This window comes from Erpetoichthys calabaricus, chromosome 9 (genome assembly GCF_900747795.2).
Source record: "Erpetoichthys calabaricus chromosome 9, fErpCal1.3, whole genome shotgun sequence".
Lineage (NCBI taxonomy): Eukaryota > Metazoa > Chordata > Cladistia > Polypteriformes > Polypteridae > Erpetoichthys > Erpetoichthys calabaricus.
Genome location: NC_041402.2, coordinates 30253979 through 30277849, shown reverse-complemented (window position 1 = coordinate 30277849; position 23871 = coordinate 30253979). Strand labels below are relative to the sequence as shown.

The window sequence follows — 23871 nt, the reverse complement described above, 5'->3', positions numbered from 1 at the left end:
AGTATACTGACTGCCTGACTAAAATTGAAATGTTTTATAAAATGATTAGTGAAAAAGAAAAACTAAACTAAAAATTTAAATATATTATGAATAAGAACTAAAACTAAACAATTTCCCAGTAATATTCAGAAATAATATATAAATATTAGAATAAAAAGACAATCCTATAATAACCTTGATATGGAATAAGATACCAAATACTGTAATCAATGACTGTACTTTAGAAACCTTCAAATTTATTGGTATTTCTTAAGTAGAATTTACAGATCAATGCTAGGCTGATTGGTGTCTTATCAAAATGTTTGGATTGATATTGGGCACTTCAGTGACTCTAAAGGGGTCTGAGGTTCACGGTACAAGGCTGTTTCATGCTTTTCGCTGCAGTGATCGGTTCAAGCTCCTTGTGAGTCTAAAGCAGATCAAATAAAGTCAGAAACTGCATGGATGGAAAGGTTAATCATTTCATTAGTTTTAGTATGCTTGTTTGATAACACCAACTTCCAGATGGTGTCTGGTGACTACCACACAATCAGAGGAAATTTCATATTGGCTTTATGCCTGTAGACATTTGATATTTTATACTCTACCAGAAAACAATTGCAACTTGTCCTAAAAATTTACACTTTAAATTGATGCATGCAATGTTACAAGTAACAGTTCATAGTGTCACAGCTGTCTGGATATTTGAATAATACTTGGTTAGTGGCAGAACAGATTCCTCAGTGGTCTTGATTAAGGAGGGGAACAAATGCAAATTATATCAAAACAGTGAATTTTTAAAGCAAAATGCTGAAGAAATATTCTATATTCCATGATATGTTTATGTAAAGCAATTTATGTAAGTGGTGTAATTATTATATGATTGAAATTCAAAAATACAAAGAAAAAAAATTACACTTAAGAAGTGGCCAGTATGATTTATTTCTGTTTATTTCTTTAGCATAGTTAGAATCACATTTACCTTATAGTAAGTACAAACATTAAAAAAAACTCTTATCTACTCATCCTAATAATTCTTTGGTCTTTGCTGTCAGCTGCTTTTCAATTTCTAAAGAAAAGTCATCTGTCATCTGCTGTATCTGTAACACAGAATTTACAGCAAATTAGCATATGCATCAATAGACTTAATACATTTGTACATCATTGGTTTTATTAAGTAAGACACACACAAGAAATTACTTTATATTTACTATAGTTAATTTTCAAATGTCTGAATGGTTTACATAATCTTAAAAAAATGTGCTATTAACTGTTTTCTTTTCCGATTCCAATACTGAAATGTTTAGTATCTGACGATATTGATGTCTATTTCATTTTGTCTCATTAAAAATTACTAAGCCCTAAATTAACAATTTTCATTAATGCACTTCAGTTACTATGATCATCTAAAATTACCATGATGAAACTGCTCAAATAAACATTTTACTAAGCCTATATGAATAAATAAAACAACATGAAGTGTAAATTTGTGCAAAATTAAAGAATTTTAAATAAGGAGCTGCAATTCTTGTATAATAAGGTACACATCAAAAAATCAATCATAGTAACAATAATAAAATCTCCATATACCTCAACATAAAAAAGTGTACAAAACTGAGTTTCTTTTTACAACTTTGATTTTAAATATATTGCATTATTACTAATAAACCATTAAAAGGAATGCATGTAAATCTGAAAAAAAGACATCTGTGTATAATTCTTTAACCTCCTGGCTTCACTGCCTCACCTTTAACAACTCTGAAAACAAAAATCACTACTCCCTGGCTCAGCTTTTACAGATCTCCCTGTCAACTCATTGTTTAATAAGGGACATTTATTTTCTATAGAAAGGAGCGTTCCACCTTTTTCATCTGTCAGTCTAGTTCTTCTTTCATTAATTGTATGAGAATCAGTGATGAAAAGGACCTCATTCTCTAAACAGGACTGTCAAATTATCAAAAAATGAAGGTTCGAATACTCATATTAAACATTAATCCAAACATATTTAAATAAGTTATAATGTAGATAAAAATTTCTAGGTGTTAACATGTATGTCTGCATTTTACATGCTTTTTTAATATTTATACTTTTGTTGACATTTTTATATTATAACTAGAACATAAAGACTCACACACAAATGTGACACCTGAAAACACAGCTCTTCTCCAGCCGTCTGGAATTTTTTTGTTTTTTCTGTCCTCCCTGGCCATCGGACCTTACTCTTATTCTATATTAACTAGTGCTGTCTTATTTTAATTCTTACTTTGTCTTTTTTTCTTTTCTTCATCATGTAAAGCACTTTGAGCTACATTATTTCTATGAAAATGTGCTATATAAATAAATGTTGTTGTTGTTCACAAACCTGAGGTTCTCTGGGCACACAAAGCAAAATGATTAAAAGAAAATGTGGAGCTGGTGACACTTAGCACTGCTTATAATCACTCATAGTTGCCTAACGCATTAAACATGGTGTTTAATATTTTTATCCTTCTGCCCTATCCTTTTTGGTCTTAGATGTCAGAAGATATAGTGTAACTGCCCACCTCTCTTTATATCAACTAAATGTTTACAGAATTTTAAGTTGTTTTTGAGTAAAATATTTGATACATAATTGCAATAATTGTGAGGATTATTATAATGCAACATTTAGAGTCGCACAGAGAGCTATTAGAGTTATATAACAGAGAGCTGTGTGGAAGGAGTTTTGTAAGATAACAGTACAACTTTTCAGCACCATGGAAGAGGATCTGGCAGACCATTTTATAACTCAAAATAGGCAGATGAAGCATTACCCAGGCAACTCAGCAACGAGACCTGAACGAGAGATATCACCAAGAGCTGGAACGAAAACTTTCAGGAACTTTGAGAGACTCCTAAACTTTTTAGATACACCATTCATTGGAGAAGGCAGTAAACTGAAGCATCTGACTAGACCGAGTTAACTTATGTGGTTGTTGTCACAGTGGTGCTTAAAAGATCCTTGTTTTTATTTATTTATTTTTAAATGGGGCAATAAGGAGTGTTGAAGTTACCATGTGATTACACAACTCTTCTAGACAATCTTATATTGGAGTATTGAAGAATAAACTTTTGATTCTGGAAAAACTATGTGGACTCCACCCTGGCTGATAAACATTAGACTGGACCATTCTGACAGCACAAATGCTTGACATGTTGTCTACAAAAATTTTGTAAACTTAGGAAAGAAACATGTTCACCTATTCGATTTTTTCTAGTGGGGACTCCTGCAAGACCACTGCTTTTAGCCTTTCAGTCTATTTATTTGTAAAGAAAGAATTGAGTTAGCATATTTGGCAAGTCAGATCAATTTAAAGCAAGAACAAAATATTTATGATTTTCACGGTCCTCCTCTTAAATTATGCCAGTTATTAAGGCTTGGAAACTGCCTAATTTGGTAACTTGTGGAATGCATTTCAACAATTTACAAATTACATTGTCCACTGGCTGTCATCTAACTGTTATCTCTGGTATAAACTGGATCAGAATGTAGCCGAGTGACATTGCCAGGAGTCACATCAGCTTCTAGAACCTCTTTCAAAACAGATGATCATATTTTAGAGGTGAGGGGAGAAACATTTCCCCAAGAGAAGGAACAAATAGCTCAGGGTCAGATTATGGCAAAACAGGGGCATTTGCAACACTGACCAATACACTAAAGAAAGAAAGGCAGCAATATAGATTTTGTATAATGCAGTGGTACTGAAATGTGAGCGGAGTTCTCATAAAAATCTTGCAATTTACTGATCAGTCCCTATCCTCAGCTATGATGACAAGTGTAGGATAGAGATCAAAAAAGTGAGATCTCAGCCAAAACAAAGTTCCCCTACAAGTGTGTTAAGCACACTTCTCCACATGAAGGCGAGGAGATCAAGAATGGCCACATAAGGTAGTTCAGGGTTCTACTGAGAAGATCCTTGGATGTCCCCAGCTGGAGATGAACTAGGTGTGGTTTACTGGGAGGATTATAAATCCTAGCTGTTCTGGGAATCTCCTTCCTTGTGTACAAGGAGAATGCTGCTAGGAATAGGATAGCTTCCATTCTCCAACTCGGGACGTTTTATTGTGATACTCACTGGAACAGGCATATGATCTAAGTGTACTTGAAATTTGAAGTGGTATTTAAGAATGCTATAAAATAAGCAAAACAGACAACTAAATGTATCATTTCAGTTTATAGTAATATAATATTAATTATAAAAACAGTTCATGTATATTTAATAAACATAAAAATACTTTACACATTAACTGCATTTTCCTTATCAAATGACATGATAACCTAACTTTCATTTTTGAATTACCATCCTTAAGTGTACATTTAAATAAAATGAATTTCATGCATACTGTAAAGGTTTTGGACATAGCATTCTCTAATCCACTTAATTAAATTCAGGGTCACAAACAGTGTCTTCTCATATTACTGAATGTAATTTTGTATACGAGATGTTGGCAAATTATTTAACATTCTTTGGTATAAAATTAATTTAATTGATTACAAATGTCTAAACCAGCTATGTTGAAAACACATGAAAAATACTGCCAACAAGTTATACATGTGAAACTATGTGAGGAAAAAGCAAATTAGAAATGTTTCATGTTTATAATTGATTAGTGATGAGTGACAGACAAAAGATATGTGCCACCTGCCAGTAACAAAGCACAATGTATATTTGAGAAATGTTGTTAAAGTGTTACCTGTTTTTCAATCAGCTTGATTGTATCTTCAGAAACAGATGCTTTTGACTTCTTAGCTTCACTAATAGCATTGGTTCTCACTTTCCTTAGAGATTCTTTAGCTTTGTTGGTGAACTGCTTGGCAAGCTTAGCAAGGTGCTCACGGTGCTCTCTTGTAACTCTAGTCATAAGACAGAATACAAACACAGCTCACTTTGGGCTTACATCTTGTAACATTATACCACCTTATCATGAATGATTTCCAAAAGCAGAGTCAAGAGTATTAATTTAAAGAAAAAAAAAACTATAATGCCCAATTACAGTATTTCAAAAGACTTGTTAGATGATCCTAAACTGCTAAGATGGATGCATGGCAGAATCTCTTTGGGTCATCTTTCGCCTTATCTGCTATATTCCTCTCTGTCTTTTAGCCTCCCTAATATCCTTCTTTATAGCTACTCCCATGTTTTCATACACCCTACAATTCACATTGGAGTTATTAGTCTTATAAGTTTTTTTTTTTTTAACATCTACACTCTTCAAAAACACTGAGAACTTTATTATAGTATAGTCACTAGACTGTAGTGGTTCAGTCTCCTCTATACCATCAATTCTGTCCTGGTTATTACAAATTGCTAAATCTAGGCTTCACCCCATGTTGATGTAACATACCGTGTTAAAAAACAGTCACTGATTACTTCTAAAAACTCCTGCTATTGTACTCCGCTATCTGCAAGGTTATCCCAGTTAATATTCATATAGTTAAAGCCCTGCATGACTAGAATGACTTGCCTTTTTAATATTACAAAAAAAAAGGTATAATGAAATTACTGACAGCATTGGGTGGTCTGTAACACATTCTTAAAATAAGGCCTCTTTCCCAAATGCTTTCCAAGCAAAGCCACATGTCCTCACTAAGATGGGGCTTATCATCCAACTGAAGAGATCTTCGTTTGACATAAACAGCAACCCCACCTCCTTTTCTGTTCTGTCTATCCTTCCTAAAAATGTATATCCCTCTATGTTATACTCATCCCCTTCTTTGTTATTTAGCCAGGTTTCTGTTATTGCTGTAATATCATAATTATCCTCTGTTACTTAAAACTCTACCTCACTTGTTTTATTTTTGATACTTCTAGGATTAAGTGAAGCTATTTTTAATGTTTTACTCATTGTACTTTTACATTTAATGATTGGATTAGAGTTTACATTACTATGCATTTTTATTTTTAAACTATTGTTCGCTCCTTCATGTATAATTCTAAACCTGGTCTGTCCTAAACTCTTTGCCCAATTCCCTAGTTTAAACAACCCTAGACTAACCAACTCATACGCCTCCCCCAACACATTGGTGCCGCTCCGGTTCAGATGTAACCCGTCATGGTGGAATACGTCGCATCTGTTCCAAGATTTGAGCCATGAATTAAGCCTTCAGAACTTCAGAGAGGACTGCCTTGTCAGTTTTGCTCCTCAGTCTTACACCTAACTCTTTAAATTTTGATTGCAGAACTTACAGAATACCCTGTCACACACAAGCGATTAGGGAGCAGCTAAAAAAACCCGACGAGCAGCGCGAAACCACAAGGCAGGGGACGACGACAGTGTACTAACTGATCTCTCTTTCATTTTAACAGGAAAGACAAGAAAACACCACCTTAACCTGAAGTCCCTGCCGCTTCCGGGTTCCCTTCTTTCCTCCAGTCCTCCCTATGATGATGTCACGCATCCCTGTGCTTCAATCCCCCTAATGACTGAGTCCCCAACTATCACTACCTCTTGTCTTTTTGGAACTGGTTTTGAGGTGGCCATTTCGGCTCCTCATGCCTGCTTACCACCTCAGAATCTTCAGACACCGTCCAGTTCTGCTAAAACCTGAAAATGGTTTTACACTTCCAATTCTGGGTCTGATACTCCAAGACAGTGTACACCATTTACCTTACACCTTGTGACAGTGGCCCACTTATGTCTACCTGCCTGGTCTGGAATCTCCTCCCGCACCACCTTGGGGTTGCATACTATCTCTCTAAAGGACACCTAATGTGGCATGTCATTAGATATGTATGATCACCACAACAATCTTTATTACACTGACTAAAATAATGCTACCTACTGCAAATAACAAGCCTATTTGGTTACTTAGGTGTTTTTTTCATGATTTTGCTTATAAATGTGTGAATATTATGCATGCCTCCTTAAAAGGCACTGAATGTATGTTTTCTAATTAAATGAAAAAATCCTGTTAGATTTTATTATATGTTGCAATTTGATTATACATTATTTTATGAAAATTTAAGGCACCCATATAGAGTATATTTACTTGCACTGGCTGACACACTATCCAGGACTGGATCCTGCCTTGTGTGTGATGCTGCAAGGATAAGCTTTGGGTGAATAAACTCTACAATGGATTAAGCACATTCAGAAAATGTACGGATGGCTATTTGCTTTTAAGGAGTAAAATATTTAAACCCTTGCATTAAATATGTACTATGTACCTGGGGACAAAAATCCTTAAAATGGTGTGTTTTACAAATAAATCCATGCAGAACTCTACATCTGTTTACTGCAAACACTGAGTTAATTTATTCAATCAACTCTAATCACAGAAGTCATTAATTTGAAATGCAAATCATTCTTGTGTACAATAACAGCTGTAAATGGAATTTTGTCCATCTTAAAAACAAACACACACACACAAAAAAAACAGCCAACATATATAAAAGTATTAATAAGTAGCAAAAATAAATTACAGCAGAATTAAATATTAGTATTTTACATTAGGATGTGTGCACAAGTTTTTCAAATTATCAGTGCTGATAAAACCACAATTTTTGCACTAATGCAGATTATACATGGATATACAGCAGATATTCCCCTAAGTAGAAAACACATTTAGACTGAAAAGAAAATTATATAACAGACTGTAAATAAGTAGTACAAAATATTTTGAAAATCCTATTAAAGTACACCTAAAAAAAGTAAGCAACTACACACGCACACACACATGTATAGGTTGGCATATGATAGTAGCGCAGTGTGCAGTAAGGATACACATCCTGCCCTAGTCTTAGCAGCAGCAAACACAGTGAGATGAAGGCAGTGGGAAGTCCCTGTAAACATATTGTTTCGTTTAGTTTTGTTATCTGTATTTTTGTTGGGTAGAAGATGCACTGTATTCACTGGAATAGCATATTTTGACAGTGTAGCTGAACATTTGCATAGGCATCTTTTAGTTGACACGTGAGGGGATACATGGAACAATACCCTGTTGCAAGTGCTTTTGTAAAATGCTCAGTTCAATAACTGTTGAAAAAGTGTCATGTTACTAGTTCTGCAACTTGCCCTAAAACCCTTGAATGAACCAAGAAAGTTGTCACCAGCATTGGTAGATTGAATGGAAAGAAATCTGTATATTATCAAAACAGAGGGCTGTATCACAATGGTCATGTCAGTGTGTACTCCACGATTTGTTTGCTATTTTTTCAGGCATCACCTGGTTTTTGTCCCCACGGGGAAATTTGGCTTTGTACAGAAGCTCTTTACATAAATACATACATAAATAGGAGAGCGTTGGGAAAGGCACTATATAAATATTATTATAAGTAAGTAAGTAAGTAAATAATTGTAAATAAATATACACATTTACTTTGGTCTGAACACACACCAGAAAGACTATAAAGAAAGTGTATATAAAAAAAAATGTTATTCAATCCCAGTCCCTGTGAGGCATCATGCAGACGTATTGCCGTTGGTATAAAGGAGCCCCTGTAGCATTTCTTGACTCACTTATGCTGAAAAATTAATTGGCCAAAAGTCCTGTTTTATTGTGTCAGAGAGAAGATGAGCAGCATTGTTCATAATGGCACTCAGTTTTGTTTGCATTCTCTCCTTTGCTACGATCTCCAGGGGGTCCAGAGTGTGTGTCTCATAACTGAGCCTGCCCATTTAATTAATTTGTTGATTCAGTGGACATCTCTTGAAGTGATGTTACCAGCCCAGCACAAAACAGAGCAGAAAAATCACACTGACCATTACAGAGTTATATAAGATGTGAAGGTTGTCACTGTGTCGACACAGAAGTTAATGTAACTTGTGATGTATCTTTAACATTTGAATATACCAGGTAACATTTTTACACACATGCAAGTTATATTCAAATACCAACATCCCTAACATTATAATATATATGCATTTTATTACAAACATTCACCACAAATTAAACATGTTTTTCTTTTGCAAATACTGTAAGATTATATTAAAATGCAAATTTTTTTTGATGTAACAAAGTAAAAGACAATGAGCAAATCATTCTACCACCAATTCTGCAGACTAACAATTATTTTCCATTCCAAAATTAATTTAGCCATGTAATTTAAAAAAAATAAATTCAGTCTGGTATGTTGTAAGAGTAATTTGCTTTTTCAACAAAAGCACAATTTCTATCCAGGAAAAATCAATGAATATACTATGCCTAATACTTTGTTCTGCTAAATATTCTATATTAGTTGAGATATTTACAAAACACTGGAAACCACATAAAGTTATAATACTTCCAGCTAATCAATATTAATTTTCAAATAAAGAAATGTCACAATCACATGTTCAACTAAAGCTTGTTTAAAGTAGTATTTGAACACTGTACTTGAATAATATTTTTTTAAATTGGGGCATCCGTCAAATTAAGATGCCAATTCTAAGTAATAAGTAACACATCCCAGGCTTTGTTATTTTTAATATTGGATTATTTTCTTGGAAATGGTTGTGAGCACCTTAAAAAAAAATCCACAAGATGGCAGCTGAAACAATGGTAATAATTCCCAAAAACTGTATTGGTAAATAACTTAATAATATAAATAAAGATATTGTAGTGTGTTTTGGGGTATGTATTTTAAAAGTACAATCCAATTTTCCATTCACAGAATTGACTTATCCAGATCAGAGTCACAAGGAGCTTCAGCCTATTGTAACAACACCTGAGCAGGAATCTTTCATGGATCAGACTTCAGTCTGCTAAGGCACACATATCCTCAATCATTCATACGCAGGTAATTCAGAGTTGCCATTCAACTTAACAACTAAGTCTCTGGAATGCGGGAGAAAATCTAAAGTACCCAGTGAAAAATATCGGCATAGTCCTAAATGGTATGTTAACTGTATTAGGATTCAAATGCTCTTCTGCAATTATGAAGAAAAAGCATAAATCAAAATACTACAACAGTGCCACTGCATGTGTTCATTTTTATACAGGCAAAGTATGCAAACATTTTACCACTTTACTAAAATAACAGTTTGATTGTTTTATTGCAGTCCAGAAATTTGGCTTAATTTATCTAAAAAACTGATTCAAGGTATTTTTTTTAAATATGTATTCAATAAATTGATTTTAAAAAGTTAAGAAGCTATAAATTAAACATTGCTGACCAACTGTTTACTCCAGGTAAATTTCAAAGTGATGGGGCTTATTATGAAAGGGTTGTTGACTTTAAGTATGACTTTACAAGTGGTTTTATTGAGGTGTATGGTCAAATTTATTTTTATTGGTAACAAGATTATCATCATAAAATTATTTTGCAAGATAGAAATAATTATTCCAATTGGTAGTAAATTATATTTTTTTATTTTCAATTAAAACAATGTTAGAGAATTCAGAAACAATCAGAAGATCCATAAAGGCTTGAATTTTTTTTTAAAGAATAATACAAATGCAAAATTGTTGTGAATTGTATTTATATCATCTGCAATATTGATATGCTTGTACTTTTATCCAAAGCAGTACTTAACCAAATATTTCATGTAAATAAATTTCAAGCTGTATGGAGAAAACATTTATTACATGTTAACCAATTATTACATGTGAAATTATAAAACACACTATATACATATTCGAAAGAAAACAATATATGCATAAATACAACTGAAGTAAAGACATTCACTTTTACAATATAAGTTGCTTCTTGTCTCTTCGAGCAGAGGTATTTAACTTTTTCAAGGAGCAACACAGTTCTGGCATATCTGTATGTCTTTTCATTGGTAGCACAATACAATACAATACAATGAAATTCCCATTATGGAATCTCTCATGGTAGAAGACAGTACAGAGATCAATAGTAAGGGGTACTTCTATTGATCAAAGTTGTTAAACACCCACAGTTCTCCAGCCCCTAAAAGTATCCATCAACTTCATACCCAAGCAAAAATAATCTATAGCAGTTTTTGCAGTTGGGTCTTTGGTTTTTCAAAATTATTTGAATAATTTTCAGAAATCTCTGAAATGCCACAATGCAGAAAATGTAATGTACTGTATGTTATTGGTCAGTCCAAAAACTTTTGATTAGATTATGTCAAATGAATAATTACTTGAATGTATTCTACACTTCTTGATAATGCCCGTTAACACAATCTAATCATTTCAAGCTATTTAAAAAAACATGATTCATGTGTTATATTAGAAAGAACAAAATGAAAAAATATATTCAATATACAATGTAAAAATTGTAAACAAAGATCCATTAAATACAAAAGCTTCTAAAATCAGAAAACCACAAAAAACTATAAAAAACTAAGAGTTACATCGTCTGTATTATATTAGTCTGTCTTGTGTTGTATAGGATTATGCTGACACAAACAATTGTTATATTTCTGTAATCCTTGTTTATCACTAAGTTTGAATTTTTTCTGTTTTAGAACAGGTATGCTTCATTTACCTTGATATAGGCCTAAAATTTGGAAACCCTGATCTACAGAGAAAAGTATAAAAATAAAATGGGAGCCTTACCAACATATGTAATTATTAGCTTTGCAAATGGGAAAGTCAGAAATTAATAAATTGATTAATTAGCACTGATCTATTCATATTCCCTAATCAAAGCAAAAATAAAAACAAATCTTTTTGATGGTGATTAATTTTCATTACATATTTATAAAATATATCTTTTAAAATAAACTACTACTTATTGCATTTGGCTGTCTGGAAAATTGTCAAATAGTGTCAATGTTTTTTTCTTAATTCCAGTACTTAGCTGTAGTAATCACTTGCACTTACACTGTAAAAGTTCAAATGTATGAAAGTGAAATTTAAAAGTAATGAAACCTGTGGCTTTTTGCTTCATTCGAGCCATTTAAAGTTTGTCTTTGAGTCAATTACAAACTGCCAGGTAGGACGCAGAGGGAAAAGTAAGAGTAATTCTTTGGCAAAGTCGATTTGTCACCTGTTTCTCACATTTAGAAAAATGCTGAACACCCTGGAAATGAAAAGCCAAACACTCTGGTAATATACAACAATAGATGTTACTCAGTTAAAGAAGCTGTCATCCTTTTATTGATACATTTGCACAGCAGATTAAGATTAATTCACATATTGTTTTCATATTAATAATTTTAAATGAATAATGTTAATTAATAGGTTGTGATAAAAAATATAGTGAATACATTAAGTTTTATTTTCTTTAGATATATCAAGCTTCTTAGTTAAGCAGGCACTAGATGAAAACTGCAGCTTTTTGCAAGGTATCATTAGTAAAAGTCTTCAACACTTGCATTAATTCCCGCTTCTCTCCAGCTTGCTTACATTAACACAGTGGGCTACTCCTGCCATCCTAAAATGTTTAAATGCAAGACATCATAATAAGCTTGTGTCAATCAAGTCTGTGCACTTTGTACTCACAAACTACTGATTACATGGCTCCTTTTGGTTCTTGAATGGCTTACTGCTTTAGTAGAGCAGAAGACAAGTGACCAAATCTGATTCAGCCATGGTTTCGACAGCTGAATCTATAGAAAGATATTTATTCACCAGACACTCACAGACTGTTATCAAAACTAATGATAAACATATTGCCATCAAGTGCATCAATTTACACTTAGCTAGGGGACAAAATAAAAAGTTTAAATATCTAATCTTTATATAAAGCATCTGAAAATAACCCTAACCCTAATTCTTATGCAAATAAAATGCACTATATTCTTATAAAGGCATCATTTTCAATTATGCAATTCATGATTCACAGAAACAAGTTCAAATAAAAAGCAATTTATCACTTCCTCACCTACTGAATTATGAAACCCCAGTAACTCAGTTCTGAATCACAGTGGGACGGAGCCTATGTTAGCAGAATCCATTGTAAGGTACACCACACTCATTCATAATTAGCTAATTTTAGACTCTGCAGTCAATCTAGCGGACTGTTTTGGAACACAACAAAAAGGCCAGAATGTATGGGGAAAAAATTGAAAACTACATAAATTGTACAATACACATAGACAGCATCTGTGCCAGCATATAAGCAAAGTACTCTTGGACTGAGAGGCAATAGCAGTAAATGAGTGGACTGGTGGACGCAGGTTTACACCCTCTGATGGGGGTGAACAAGTTTCACAAATTTCATAATAATGTCATAAACGCTCTGTCAGCCTGTCTTTTCAGTAAGAGAGGTGCAACAGTAGCACAAAATGCATTATCATCTCCATTTGTGGCTTGATAAGAAGCATTTCTGTTATAAAACAAATAAAAAACAAGCACCAACTGTATAGATTGTCCAGGACACAGTTTATTTTTTTAAGGTTTACTAAAGAAATAGTCTTCAATTACTTACTTAGGAATTGGCACCTTGATTACTGTTCCATCAACCTCTGGGTTCAGGTTCATTCCACTTTCTCTGATGGCTATAGAAGCAGACTCTGTAGCCTACAAGTAAGATCAAAAGGTTTGCGGTATTAGTATAGTAATTACTGCCATCTGGTACAAGAGTTTTAGCCTTCCTCACTTTTCTACAACATGATAAAATGTTTTCAAAGCTATCAGGATTTTATAGTGATTGAGACTAACTTTGAACACACAGTGAATTGTCATATTTACATCTAACACAAATAAGAGTGAAAGAAAGTAATAACACAATTTATTTTCTCTTGCTTTTCCTGATAGATGCTTTGGGAAGACGTCTGCATTATAACTTGAATAATAAAAATACAAAAATCTTAACAGTGCAAGCAGATGCATACAATATACAAAATCTATAAAATAAGTTATTGATTAAAATATTTGGTAAAAATTGGTAATTTACAAATACAATTTGAATGATGTTGCCTTCAAAGAATTGGGAAATGTTCAGTACTGTGAAGTGCAGGATAGACTGGCATTATCCATTTTGCCAGGCTGGAACCCTAGTTTAGTGAGCTGCTGCCATAAACTCTTACTTCCAGCTGTAAAGTCTCAGCATGTCTGACAGGGCCCTTCACCTGAATGCAGCTTTATGCCTTATCTGACATGATCATCGATACCAGACCTTATAAAATCAGCAGGAATGTCTCATTTAGGCATGAGCTGGAGACCCAAGTTCTGAACAAAGGGCTATAAATTAAGGATAAGCAACATTGATGGACAAAACTTTGTATCAGTGGTCAACCAAGAAAATGGGCTTATGTGCACCCATGAAGCCAATGACAAGACTTCTATTCCTTCTTTTAAAATCCTCAACCACGCCCTAACTAACTCTGTTGTCATGAAGCTACAGTTCAACTCTAGCCACCGATAGCCAGAAAACATAGTCGATAAGTTGTGGCCGCAACAGAGGTTGATGCAATCCATGGAATCCCTGGAAGGGTGGAGTACTTGTCTATACTGGAGTTAAGAAACAGCAAGTGCTTGAGCAAGAGTGCTAGAGATAGTATGTTAATCTGTTTGCCTTGCTAATGGCAAGAGCTGACTAATCACCATTCAGCCTAGCAGACATAAATTTGCTAGCTACCAAGGACAACTGCAGTACAGCCTGCAAGTTGTGACCAAAGGTGAGGAAGAAGATGAGCTCCTGAACAAAGAAAGAAAGCATGCTGAAAAGCTCAACCATAAGCATTTCTTTGATTCTGAGAACTACCAGATATTAATTGTAATTTAATAGACAGGACAAAGCTAGCAAATGTATTATGTCTTTGGAGTAAATTTAACTAAAAGATAATGACCCTATGAAGGATGAGTATCTTCCTAAACCCAGTCAGAAAGTGCAGAGCAGCATCTCATATCCATACACACACTGAGAGAGTGAGAGAGAGAGAGAGAGCGCTATGTGTGGTGGTGGTGGTTGGTAACCCAGCGCAGAGGCTGCTGTGAGCAAATGCCACTGTATAACAGAAACTTAAATAGCTAAAGAACTTATCCATCTTGAACACATGAATCGAAAACTCAGAATTCATATGTTATGTGTATTTTTCTATAGGAGAAAAAAGTTCAACTAAGCCTTCAAAATTTTATGTTTTGTATTGTTGTCTTTTTGTCCATATATATATTGCATATATCCATCTTCTATCTATCCTTATGTTATAAATAAATTATTTTATTTCAACAAAAGTGTCTCGGTTATTTGTGAAAGTAAAATTGCTCAAATCTCTTCACATTTCTGACGTCCTGACTGGAAAGTGAAGCAGACACCCTCTCATTCAACCTACATTCAATCTGATGTCCCATTAGGGGTGTGTTGTTGATTGTTTTAATTACCATAATGGGAAAAACTGATAATTGAGTGATCATACACCCCTGATTACATTATTTTTAGTTAGTACTTCTATTCATGGCAGCAACTTACCAATTTGCAAATGCCCTTTTTAGCAAGATACTGTAATGCTCCATAGCCGCAAATCCAGAAAAGTTCTTAAATTATCAGGAACTCTGACAGAAACATAGCAGTGAATTCAGTGGCCATCTCAGTAATCTGATTTTAAGCTAGTCAAAAATTTGCAAAACCTCTGAGATACACAGGAAACCATTGTGCTGCACTTTTGGCATATTGTAGTGGCCATGATAAAATGAAGTTGGGACTTAATAAACCAGTATATATCAGCATAATTTGCAAAGAAAAGTGGTTTATGTTATCTAGAAGTTAATCAATTATTAGTTATATTGTAATACTTGTCTTTGTATTTTTCACTTGGGTACTGTATACTTTATTTCTGATAAATGCTTTCTCCTTCCATTTTTCTCTCAGAATCAATCACTTAACAACAACTGTATGTACACATGTTTATCTGAGAAGTGTCACAAAGGAATCATATGACCTTGCTCATCTTTGGCTTGAAGTTCTCCCATGGTCACAGACTTACTTTTGTATTCATTATGCATTGACTAAGATCTGTGTTATGAACATTTCTGCTATAAATTACAACTGTGCTGAGTATAAAAAAAAAAATGCAATATTTTTCCAACCATGTAATTTTTATTTTTAAGGCAGGTTGTGATGCCAATCTCTCGTGACCCTGAAATGGATCAACAAGGTTTGAGGAAGTATGTGTGTATATATGCATGTATTTATGCATGCATTGTAAAATAGTCATCAAATTTTACACATTAAGACAAAGCAGCAAACACAAATATCTGTTGACATAAAGGTGTCTACTGGGCTGCATAAGGTAAACTTGTGTTCATTTTTAATTTTTATTTCTTGTTTTACAGTAAGGCAGGCATGATGAAACAGTGGTTAACACTGCTGCCTTCCAGCTCTATGGCCACAGTTTGTGTGGAGTGCTCTCTACCTCTCTCTCCATGTTTGAATGGACTTTGTGAAGGTACTTTGGTTCCCATACATCTTCTAGTAGTAAGCAGGTTGACTGGCAACTGTGACATGTCCAAGATTGCCTTGTATCCAGTACTATCAGGATAAGAATGGATGTTTTTATTTTCTAAAAATCAGACCTAAGCTAAATAAATTGATATGATTTCTTTAAATTATTTACTCCATCACTTTATAGATTTGCATTTTTAATCTAATCTGCAAAATGCCAGCTCAGAAGGGAACAACATTATGGCATGGCTACAACAGTTTAAGACTACACTTGTTTAACTTACATAATAAATTTTAATTGCACTGTTAATTTTGCCAGAGGGTAGGAATATAAACAGAACCTCCTTGAGACCACCTAAAACTTGTACTAAATGATTCACTAATCTACCCCCCCCCATAAAAAAAAATGGAATTTAATTTTCTTAGCACAGTGGTAATTCTTAGTCAAAATTGGAGACCCTTCTGCCGACAGCAACTGTGATCTTACTCTACAGTTGGTTCCCACTACTAGAGTAGAACTTTTAAAAAGGTGCCATTTGAGGTAGTGAGGATCCCTCTAAGTGCTTCTTCCCACAGTTAAGAGTCATGTGCAGGTTACATTTTTACAGAACCACATCTGACCCGTACCCACAACAATATAACCTCACCTGAAGCACAGCCTGTAAATAAACTTTGGTGATTCCACAATCCAACCTGTTTTAAGAATCATGACCTAATGTAAACCTGAAGACATTTATTATTAAGAATGAGCACAGAACAGCCATTTTTAAATTTGTACTTAAGCCAATACACAGAACAGGGGCTATAGAAATTTAACACCCATATGTTTCTGTATTTAGGGTAAAAATAAGAGCAGCATACTAAGTGTCAGAAACCTTATGCTTAAAATTGTACATTGTATATTCCTTTTTTGTTTGTATTTGTTATTACTGTCACTTGTCCCTGGGAGACAAGCATTTCATTGTTTACAAGACAATAAACCTGAAGCTTCACTCTGACATATTGTTTGTATATGAAAATTCACATATACAACACCAAAGTTACTTTGAACTTGAAGCATAAACAATGTAATATTGATATTATTTTAGCTCCTTAGTACAAATTCCTCTGTATTATTTCAACTTGATACTCTATGTCCTTTCCCCATTTTGGCAAAATAGTTATTGTGCGGTGTATTTTCACTTTTATAATGAACTATAAAATACCTGCACTTTGCAGAGGAGGAGTAGTGTGTTAAAGAAGAAAAGGAAAAATTTTAAAAATAACGTAACATGATTGTTAATGTAATTGTTTTGTCACTGTTATGAGTGTTGCTGTCATCAGGGATTTGATTATCATTATTTCTTTCAATCAGGTTCGTATTTGGAGGACGTGTTGTGTTCAAGTTACATTCCGTGTTTCTCCACCGTTGTAAAGATACAACAGGTTTCATTGATAACTTTGTGTCCATGTTGTCAGAGTTGAAACATTCATAAGCATTGAAGTGTCCACTACCCAAATCGCTACTCGTGAATCTAAGATGTTTAACAGGCATTCCTAGTTGTCCAAAGGTGTATATTTCCCCATTTCTATATACCTGAAAGCGGCAACCAAACAATTCCGTGGCAGCTATCAGTTCACATGCAGAACCATAGGTTTAGAGCTTAAGCATTTCACTACTATATTAGTCCTGTGTAGTATAATTGTCTCTTGTACCATCATCAGTCCACACCTTGAACCTGTCCCAGTCATTTAGTACATAAGACACAATGTCTCTGTGGATATCAAGGCTGAGACTGATATGGCCATGCAATAAGTAAGAGAGAGAATGGAAGAGGCAGGCGCAATCTCGGGGCATGGAAACCACTGGGTACAAGTTGGTGAAATTGTCATCGATGGTGATCACCGGAATAGACATGTTATTCGGGGTAACTTTCAACCGTTGAAAAAGAAAGTATGAAGGAAGGTGAGAAGCAGTGGAGCAGGGAATGAAAAGCAGAAGTCAGCACCAGGAAGACGTACGTGAGCAAGTAGGGAAGCCCAACAATGACAACCTTGAAGCGGTGGAGTAAACGAAAAGGCAGGAGTCACCAGCAGGAAGACATGAAGGAAGGCCAACAATAACAGGTTTGAAGTGGTGGACTAAATGAAAAGGCAGGAGTCACCAGCAGGAAGACATGAAGGAAGGCGAACAATAACAGGCATGAAGCAGTGGAGTAAAGAAGAAGAGAGCAGTGAGCATGACGAACAGCTGAGGAAAGTAAGGAAGCGAGTGAGGAGGCACATGAGCGTGAGATGTCATTAATGTATATGGGCAGGGAGCCAACCACGTGGTAGGTGGCGGACAGCGGGCATGTGGAAAAAGGAAGGGGGACCGGGCGTGGCCCGTGTGCGTCTCTGCCGTGAAATAAATCATCTGTTAATGGAAATAAGGAATGAAACCACCAAAAGGAGAGGTCAGTTCCGAAAGTTCCTTACGGCGTAATGGTGAGAACCGCCAAAAAGAAGACGTTATTTTCAAAAGTTCGTTACGGGGCACGGAGTGAAATGAAACATACTTAATGTTTGTAAGTACAGTGTAAAGGATAAGCATGGGAAATTTAGGCTTCCTACGTATATTGGAAGTCGCAGAAATAGTGAGGAGGGGATTCCTCTATCAATATGTACAGTTTAGGGAGTACACCAGTTTCTCCCCCTTGGGTGTTGCAATAGGACATGAAACATACCTAAATTTTGTAAGTACACTGCAAGGAATGAGCATGTGAAATTTCAGCTTCCCATCTATATGGAAAGTGGGAGAATTAGTGATGAGTCAGTGAGGGCTTTGCCTTTTACAGTATATGTATAGATGAACATCTCCAGTGGTGATGACTTGGTGCCTTTGATTCATCTGCCAGCCACTCTACTTCCTCTGTAATTTACTGTTGTTTTCCTATCTGCTATTGAATCAACTTCAGTAGCAAAGAGTAAAAATTAGATTCTACAGATAAGCGCTGTATCTGTGTGTATAATCAGTCAGTAGTACACTTGTTATTTGTTTTGTGTGAAATGTATACACAAATAAATTATGCCGGTATCTGTCACAACTGTCCAAATTTTCAGTTACACCAAGATATGGATTACTGAGCACCAAGGTTATTATAGTTTTGCCTTTTTATATTAGTTTTTATTTCTATATTTTTTCTGATCTTACTTGGAAAATCAGTTTAGTTTTAGTTTTCCTTCATCTTGTATTTTTTGTTTTAGTTTAGTTTTTATTTCACAAAGACATTTCTTTTTTATTTTTATATCTATTAGTTTCAGTTTTAGTCTTTGTAATTATGGCATGGAGCTCCTATGGAGTTTAGTTTTGTGTCACAATCAGACAGAACTGTACACTTAACAGATCTGGATATGAGTTTAATGTTAGTGGAAGCTTACTACACTAAATGGTTTACTATCTGGTTTTATTTTTGTCTGATAAAAACAAGCATAATCAAAACTACATACTGAATATGAAACATTTTACACAATTTTATAATTTTTTAAATATTTTCTCATGAAAATCACGGGGGCTTAAGAAGAACAGGGCTCTTAGACTTGAATTAGTGCGCAGACCCCACCTAGCTGTATTGAGGGAAACAAAGAAAAACAAGCATGTAGTGCCAAGGTTAGGGACAGTGAGACTTGAAAAGCCAACATAAAGGACAGTAAACCCATAATGAGCAGAGCAAGAGCAGGTAATAGGGGTACGGAGAGTCATAAAACGACAGAGACGGCATCTGAGATTAAGAACAATATATAGTATACATTATCTAAACCTGTTTATCCAGAGCAGGATTACAGGAAACCTGGAGCCTACCCCAGCAGGTTTGGATGTAAGGCAGGAAAAATCCCTGGTATGCAATATGTATGATAAGGCTGATGTTAAGAACAAAAAGAATATGATATTTCAACTCTCTATTTTGAGAGACAAAAACACTGAAAAATGGGAGACAAATATTTTAAAATATAATTCTGCTAATGGATTACTTTCACAATATCAGTTATTTTGAGTTGTGAATATGAACTAAAAAAGATAAATTAATAAATATAGAATAAATACAAAAACCCATTAGTATGTTTAGTTTTTCATCACTTGGCAGACTCTCTTCGCCTACCTACCTTTGTTTGTATCGCTTCATTGTTAAACAATGTTTTTAAAGCAAAAGTGAGTGGTCAGCAACATGCTGATCTTGTATGATGACCTAGTCAGTTTCTCAATCAGTGCCGTTTTATTTTCAAAAACCGGGAGTGGTCTCTCCTAAACTTTCTTGTATACTCAGATATGGGGATGGATATTTGAGGAGTAAACCGCAAGACAATGATTATATTTTTATATCATGTACATCAAAGAACCATCGACAACAAATCAAATCAAATTAATAATATATTGAACAATTATTATAAAAGTAAAGTTGAATAAATCGGACTCTGCAGCTGCACGAATAAAAAAGAAATCAAGTATGTGTTCAGGTAAAGTACCACTTCCAGGATGGATTTGGCCCAAAAGTTAATACAGATCTACAATTGTGGTGTTACAACCACATGCCGAATTTCATCCATTAATCTAGTTGCGTTTTTGAGTTACCATGTTTACACACACACAGACACACACGCACGCGCACACACAATTAAAAAAAAAAAACAGTATTTTTGGACTCTGGGAGGTCTATAATGTCAAGATTCATCAAAATATCGAGGTCGAATTTTTTCATGATTACTATACTTTCTATACGAGAAAGTAAAAACGATTTCTCCTGTGCAAAGTGGCAGGTGAACTGCTGTCAACAAAAAGTAGTCACCTGACAAATAAACTGAAACGCTACTCACTCATGATTTTTCTGTCCATATGATAAACATTTTGTTGACCAGCACATTCTTATTTCAGCCGTTTGAATTACATCTTGATATACAACAAGCTCAAAGAAAGGCAACAAGTAAATCTCTTTCTATTTCACAGGCTTTACGCACCCTCATTCAGCTTACTCTGTCACCGCAAATGCTGTGGGAACACCCGCCGTTCACTGGATGAATATGTGGTGGATGACTTTCTGTTTTAGAGTTAAAACTTACAAGGGTTAAAGACTTACGGCAAGAATATTCATTCAAAAAACGAAAACTAAAAATATTTTAGTAAATTATTATTTTATTTCAGTTAGTCTTTCCAGCTACTGTAATAATTTCGTTTAGTTTTAGTGTTTCATTTCGGTTTTGCTAATTATTTTATTTCAGTTTAAGAAAATGTTTTTTTAATAATAGTTTCAGTTTTGATTTTAGTTTTCGTTAATTATAATAACCTTGCTGAGCACACACTCTACTTCTACCTCTCACTGCAGGCCAATACCAGCAATGCACTCAATGAATTTCAGCAAAGCAAATTTAAGAAATACCCCTCCTCGAACCGCCACCTTATCGTGGTAGAGGGGTTTGCGTGTCCCAATGATCCTAGGAGCTCTGTTGTCCGGGGCTTTATGCCCCTGGTAGGGCCACCCAAGGCAAACTGGTCCTAGGTGAGGGATGAGACAAAGTGCGGTTCAACAGACCTCCTATGACGAATACAAAATTTGGACGGCGTTTTCCCTTGCCTGGACGCGGGTCACCGGGGCCCCCCTTTGGAGCCAGGCCTGGAGGTGGGGCTCGTTGGCGAGCGCCTGGTGGCCGGGCTTGCACCCATGGGGCTCGGCCGGGCACAGCCCGAAGAGGCAACGTGGGTCCCCCTTCCCATGGGCTCACCACCTATGGGAGGGGCCAAGGAGGTCGGGTGCAGTGTGAGTTGGGTGGTGGCCGAAGGCGGGGACCTTGGTGGTCCGATCCTCGGCTACAGAAGCTGGCTCTTGGGACGTGGAATGTCACCTCTCTGAAGGGGAAGGAGCCTGAGCTTGTGCGTGAGGTTGAGAGGTTCCGGCTAGATATAGTCGGGCTCACCTCAACGCACAGCTTGGACTCTGGAACCAATCTCCTTGAGAGGGGCTGGACTCTCTACCACTCTGGAGTTGCCCCCGGTGAGAGGCGCCGAGCGGGTGTGGGTATACTTATTGCCCCCCGACTTGGAGCCTGTACATTGGGGTTTACCCCGGTAGACGAGAGGGTAGCCTCCCTCCGCCTTCGGGTGGGGGGACGGGTCCTAACTGTTGTTTGTGCGTATGCACCGAACAGCAGTTCAGAGTACCCACTCTTTTTGGAGTCCCTAGAGGGTGTGCTAGAGGGCATACCTTCTGGGGACTTCAATGCTCACGTGGGCAATGACAGTGAGACCTGGAAGGGCGTGACTGGGAGGAATGGCCCCCCCCGATCAGAACCCGAGTGGTGTTTTGTTATTGGACTTCTGTGCTCGTCACGGATTGTCCATAACAAACACCATGTTCAAGCATAGGGGTGTTCATATGTGCACTTGGCACCAGGACACCCTAGGCCTCAGTTCGATGATCGACTTTGTGGTCGTGTCGTCGGACTTGCGGTCACATGTCTTGGACACTCGGGTGAAGAGAGGGGCGGAGCTATCAACTGATCACCACCTGGTGGTGAGTTGGCTTCGATGGTGGGGGGAGGATGCCGGTCAGGCCTGGTAGGCCCAAACGTGTTGTGAGGGTCTGCTGGGAACGTCTGGCAGAGCCCCCTGTCAGAAGTAGCTTCAACTCCCACCTCCGGCAGAACTTCGACCATGTCCCGAGGGAGGTGGGGGACATTGAGTCCGAATGGGCCATGTTCCGTGCCTCTATTGTTGAGGCGGCTGACCGGAGCTGTGGCCGTAAGGTGGTCGGTGCCTGTCGTGGCGGCAATCCCCGAACCCGTTGGTGGACACCGGCGGTGAGGGGTGCCGTCAAGCTGAAGAAGGAGTCCTACCGGTCCCTTTTGTCCTGTGGAACTCTGGAGGCAGCTAATAGGTACCGGCAGGCCAAGCGGAATGCAGCTCCGGTGGTTGCTGAATCAAAAACTCTGGCACGGGAGGAGTTTGGGGAGGCCATGGAGAACGACTTTCGGACGGCTTCGAGGAGATTCTGGTCCACCGTCCGGCGTCTCAGGAGGGGGAAGCAGTGCAGTGTCAACACTGTATATGGTGGTGATGGTGCACTGCTGACCTCGACTTGGGACGTTGTGAGTCGGTGGGGGGAGTACTTCGAAGACCTCCTCAATCCCAATAACATTTCTTCCAATGAGGAAGTAGAGCCTGGGGACTCGGAGGTGGGCTTCCCCATCTCTGGGACTGAGGTCACCGAGGTGGTCAAAAAACTCCTTGGTGGCAGGGCCCCGGGGGGTGGATGAGATACGCCCGGAGTTCCTCAAGGCTCTGGATGTTGTAGGGCTGTCTTGGTTGACACGTCTCTGCAACATCGCATGGACATCAGGGACAGTGCCTCTGGATTGGCAGACCGGGGTGGTGGTCCCCCTCTTTAAGAAGGGGGACCGGAGGGTGTGTTCCAACTACAGAGGGATCACACTCCTCAGCCTCCCTGGAAAAGTCTATTCGGGGGTTCTGGAGAGGAGGGTCCGTCGGATAGTCGAACCTCGGATTCAGGAGGAACAGTGTGGTTTTCATCCTGGTCGCGGAACAGTGGACCAGCTCTACATCCTTAGCAGAGTCCTGGAGGGTGCATGGGAGTTCGCCCAACCAGTCTACATGTGTTTTGTGGACTTGGAAAAGGCGTTCGACCGT

The 23871-nt window shown here is 36.7% G+C and overlaps 1 protein-coding gene across 1 annotated transcript in view; it reads right to left on the bottom strand.

Annotated features, from left to right (window-relative positions):
• Nucleotides 1-912: 912 nt before the first annotated feature.
• The window catches only part of mrrf (mitochondrial ribosome recycling factor), a 130773-nt gene continuing 107814 nt past the window's right edge, over nucleotides 913-23871 (bottom strand). The window contains exons 5-7 of the mRNA XM_028809228.2: nucleotides 13263-13354; nucleotides 4693-4852; nucleotides 913-1079 (exon numbers count right to left, since the gene is read on the bottom strand). Coding sequence (XP_028665061.1) covers nucleotides 1002-1079; nucleotides 4693-4852; nucleotides 13263-13354 — 330 coding nt within the window. The 3' untranslated portion in view covers nucleotides 913-1001. The remainder of the gene's footprint in view (nucleotides 1080-4692; nucleotides 4853-13262; nucleotides 13355-23871) is intronic.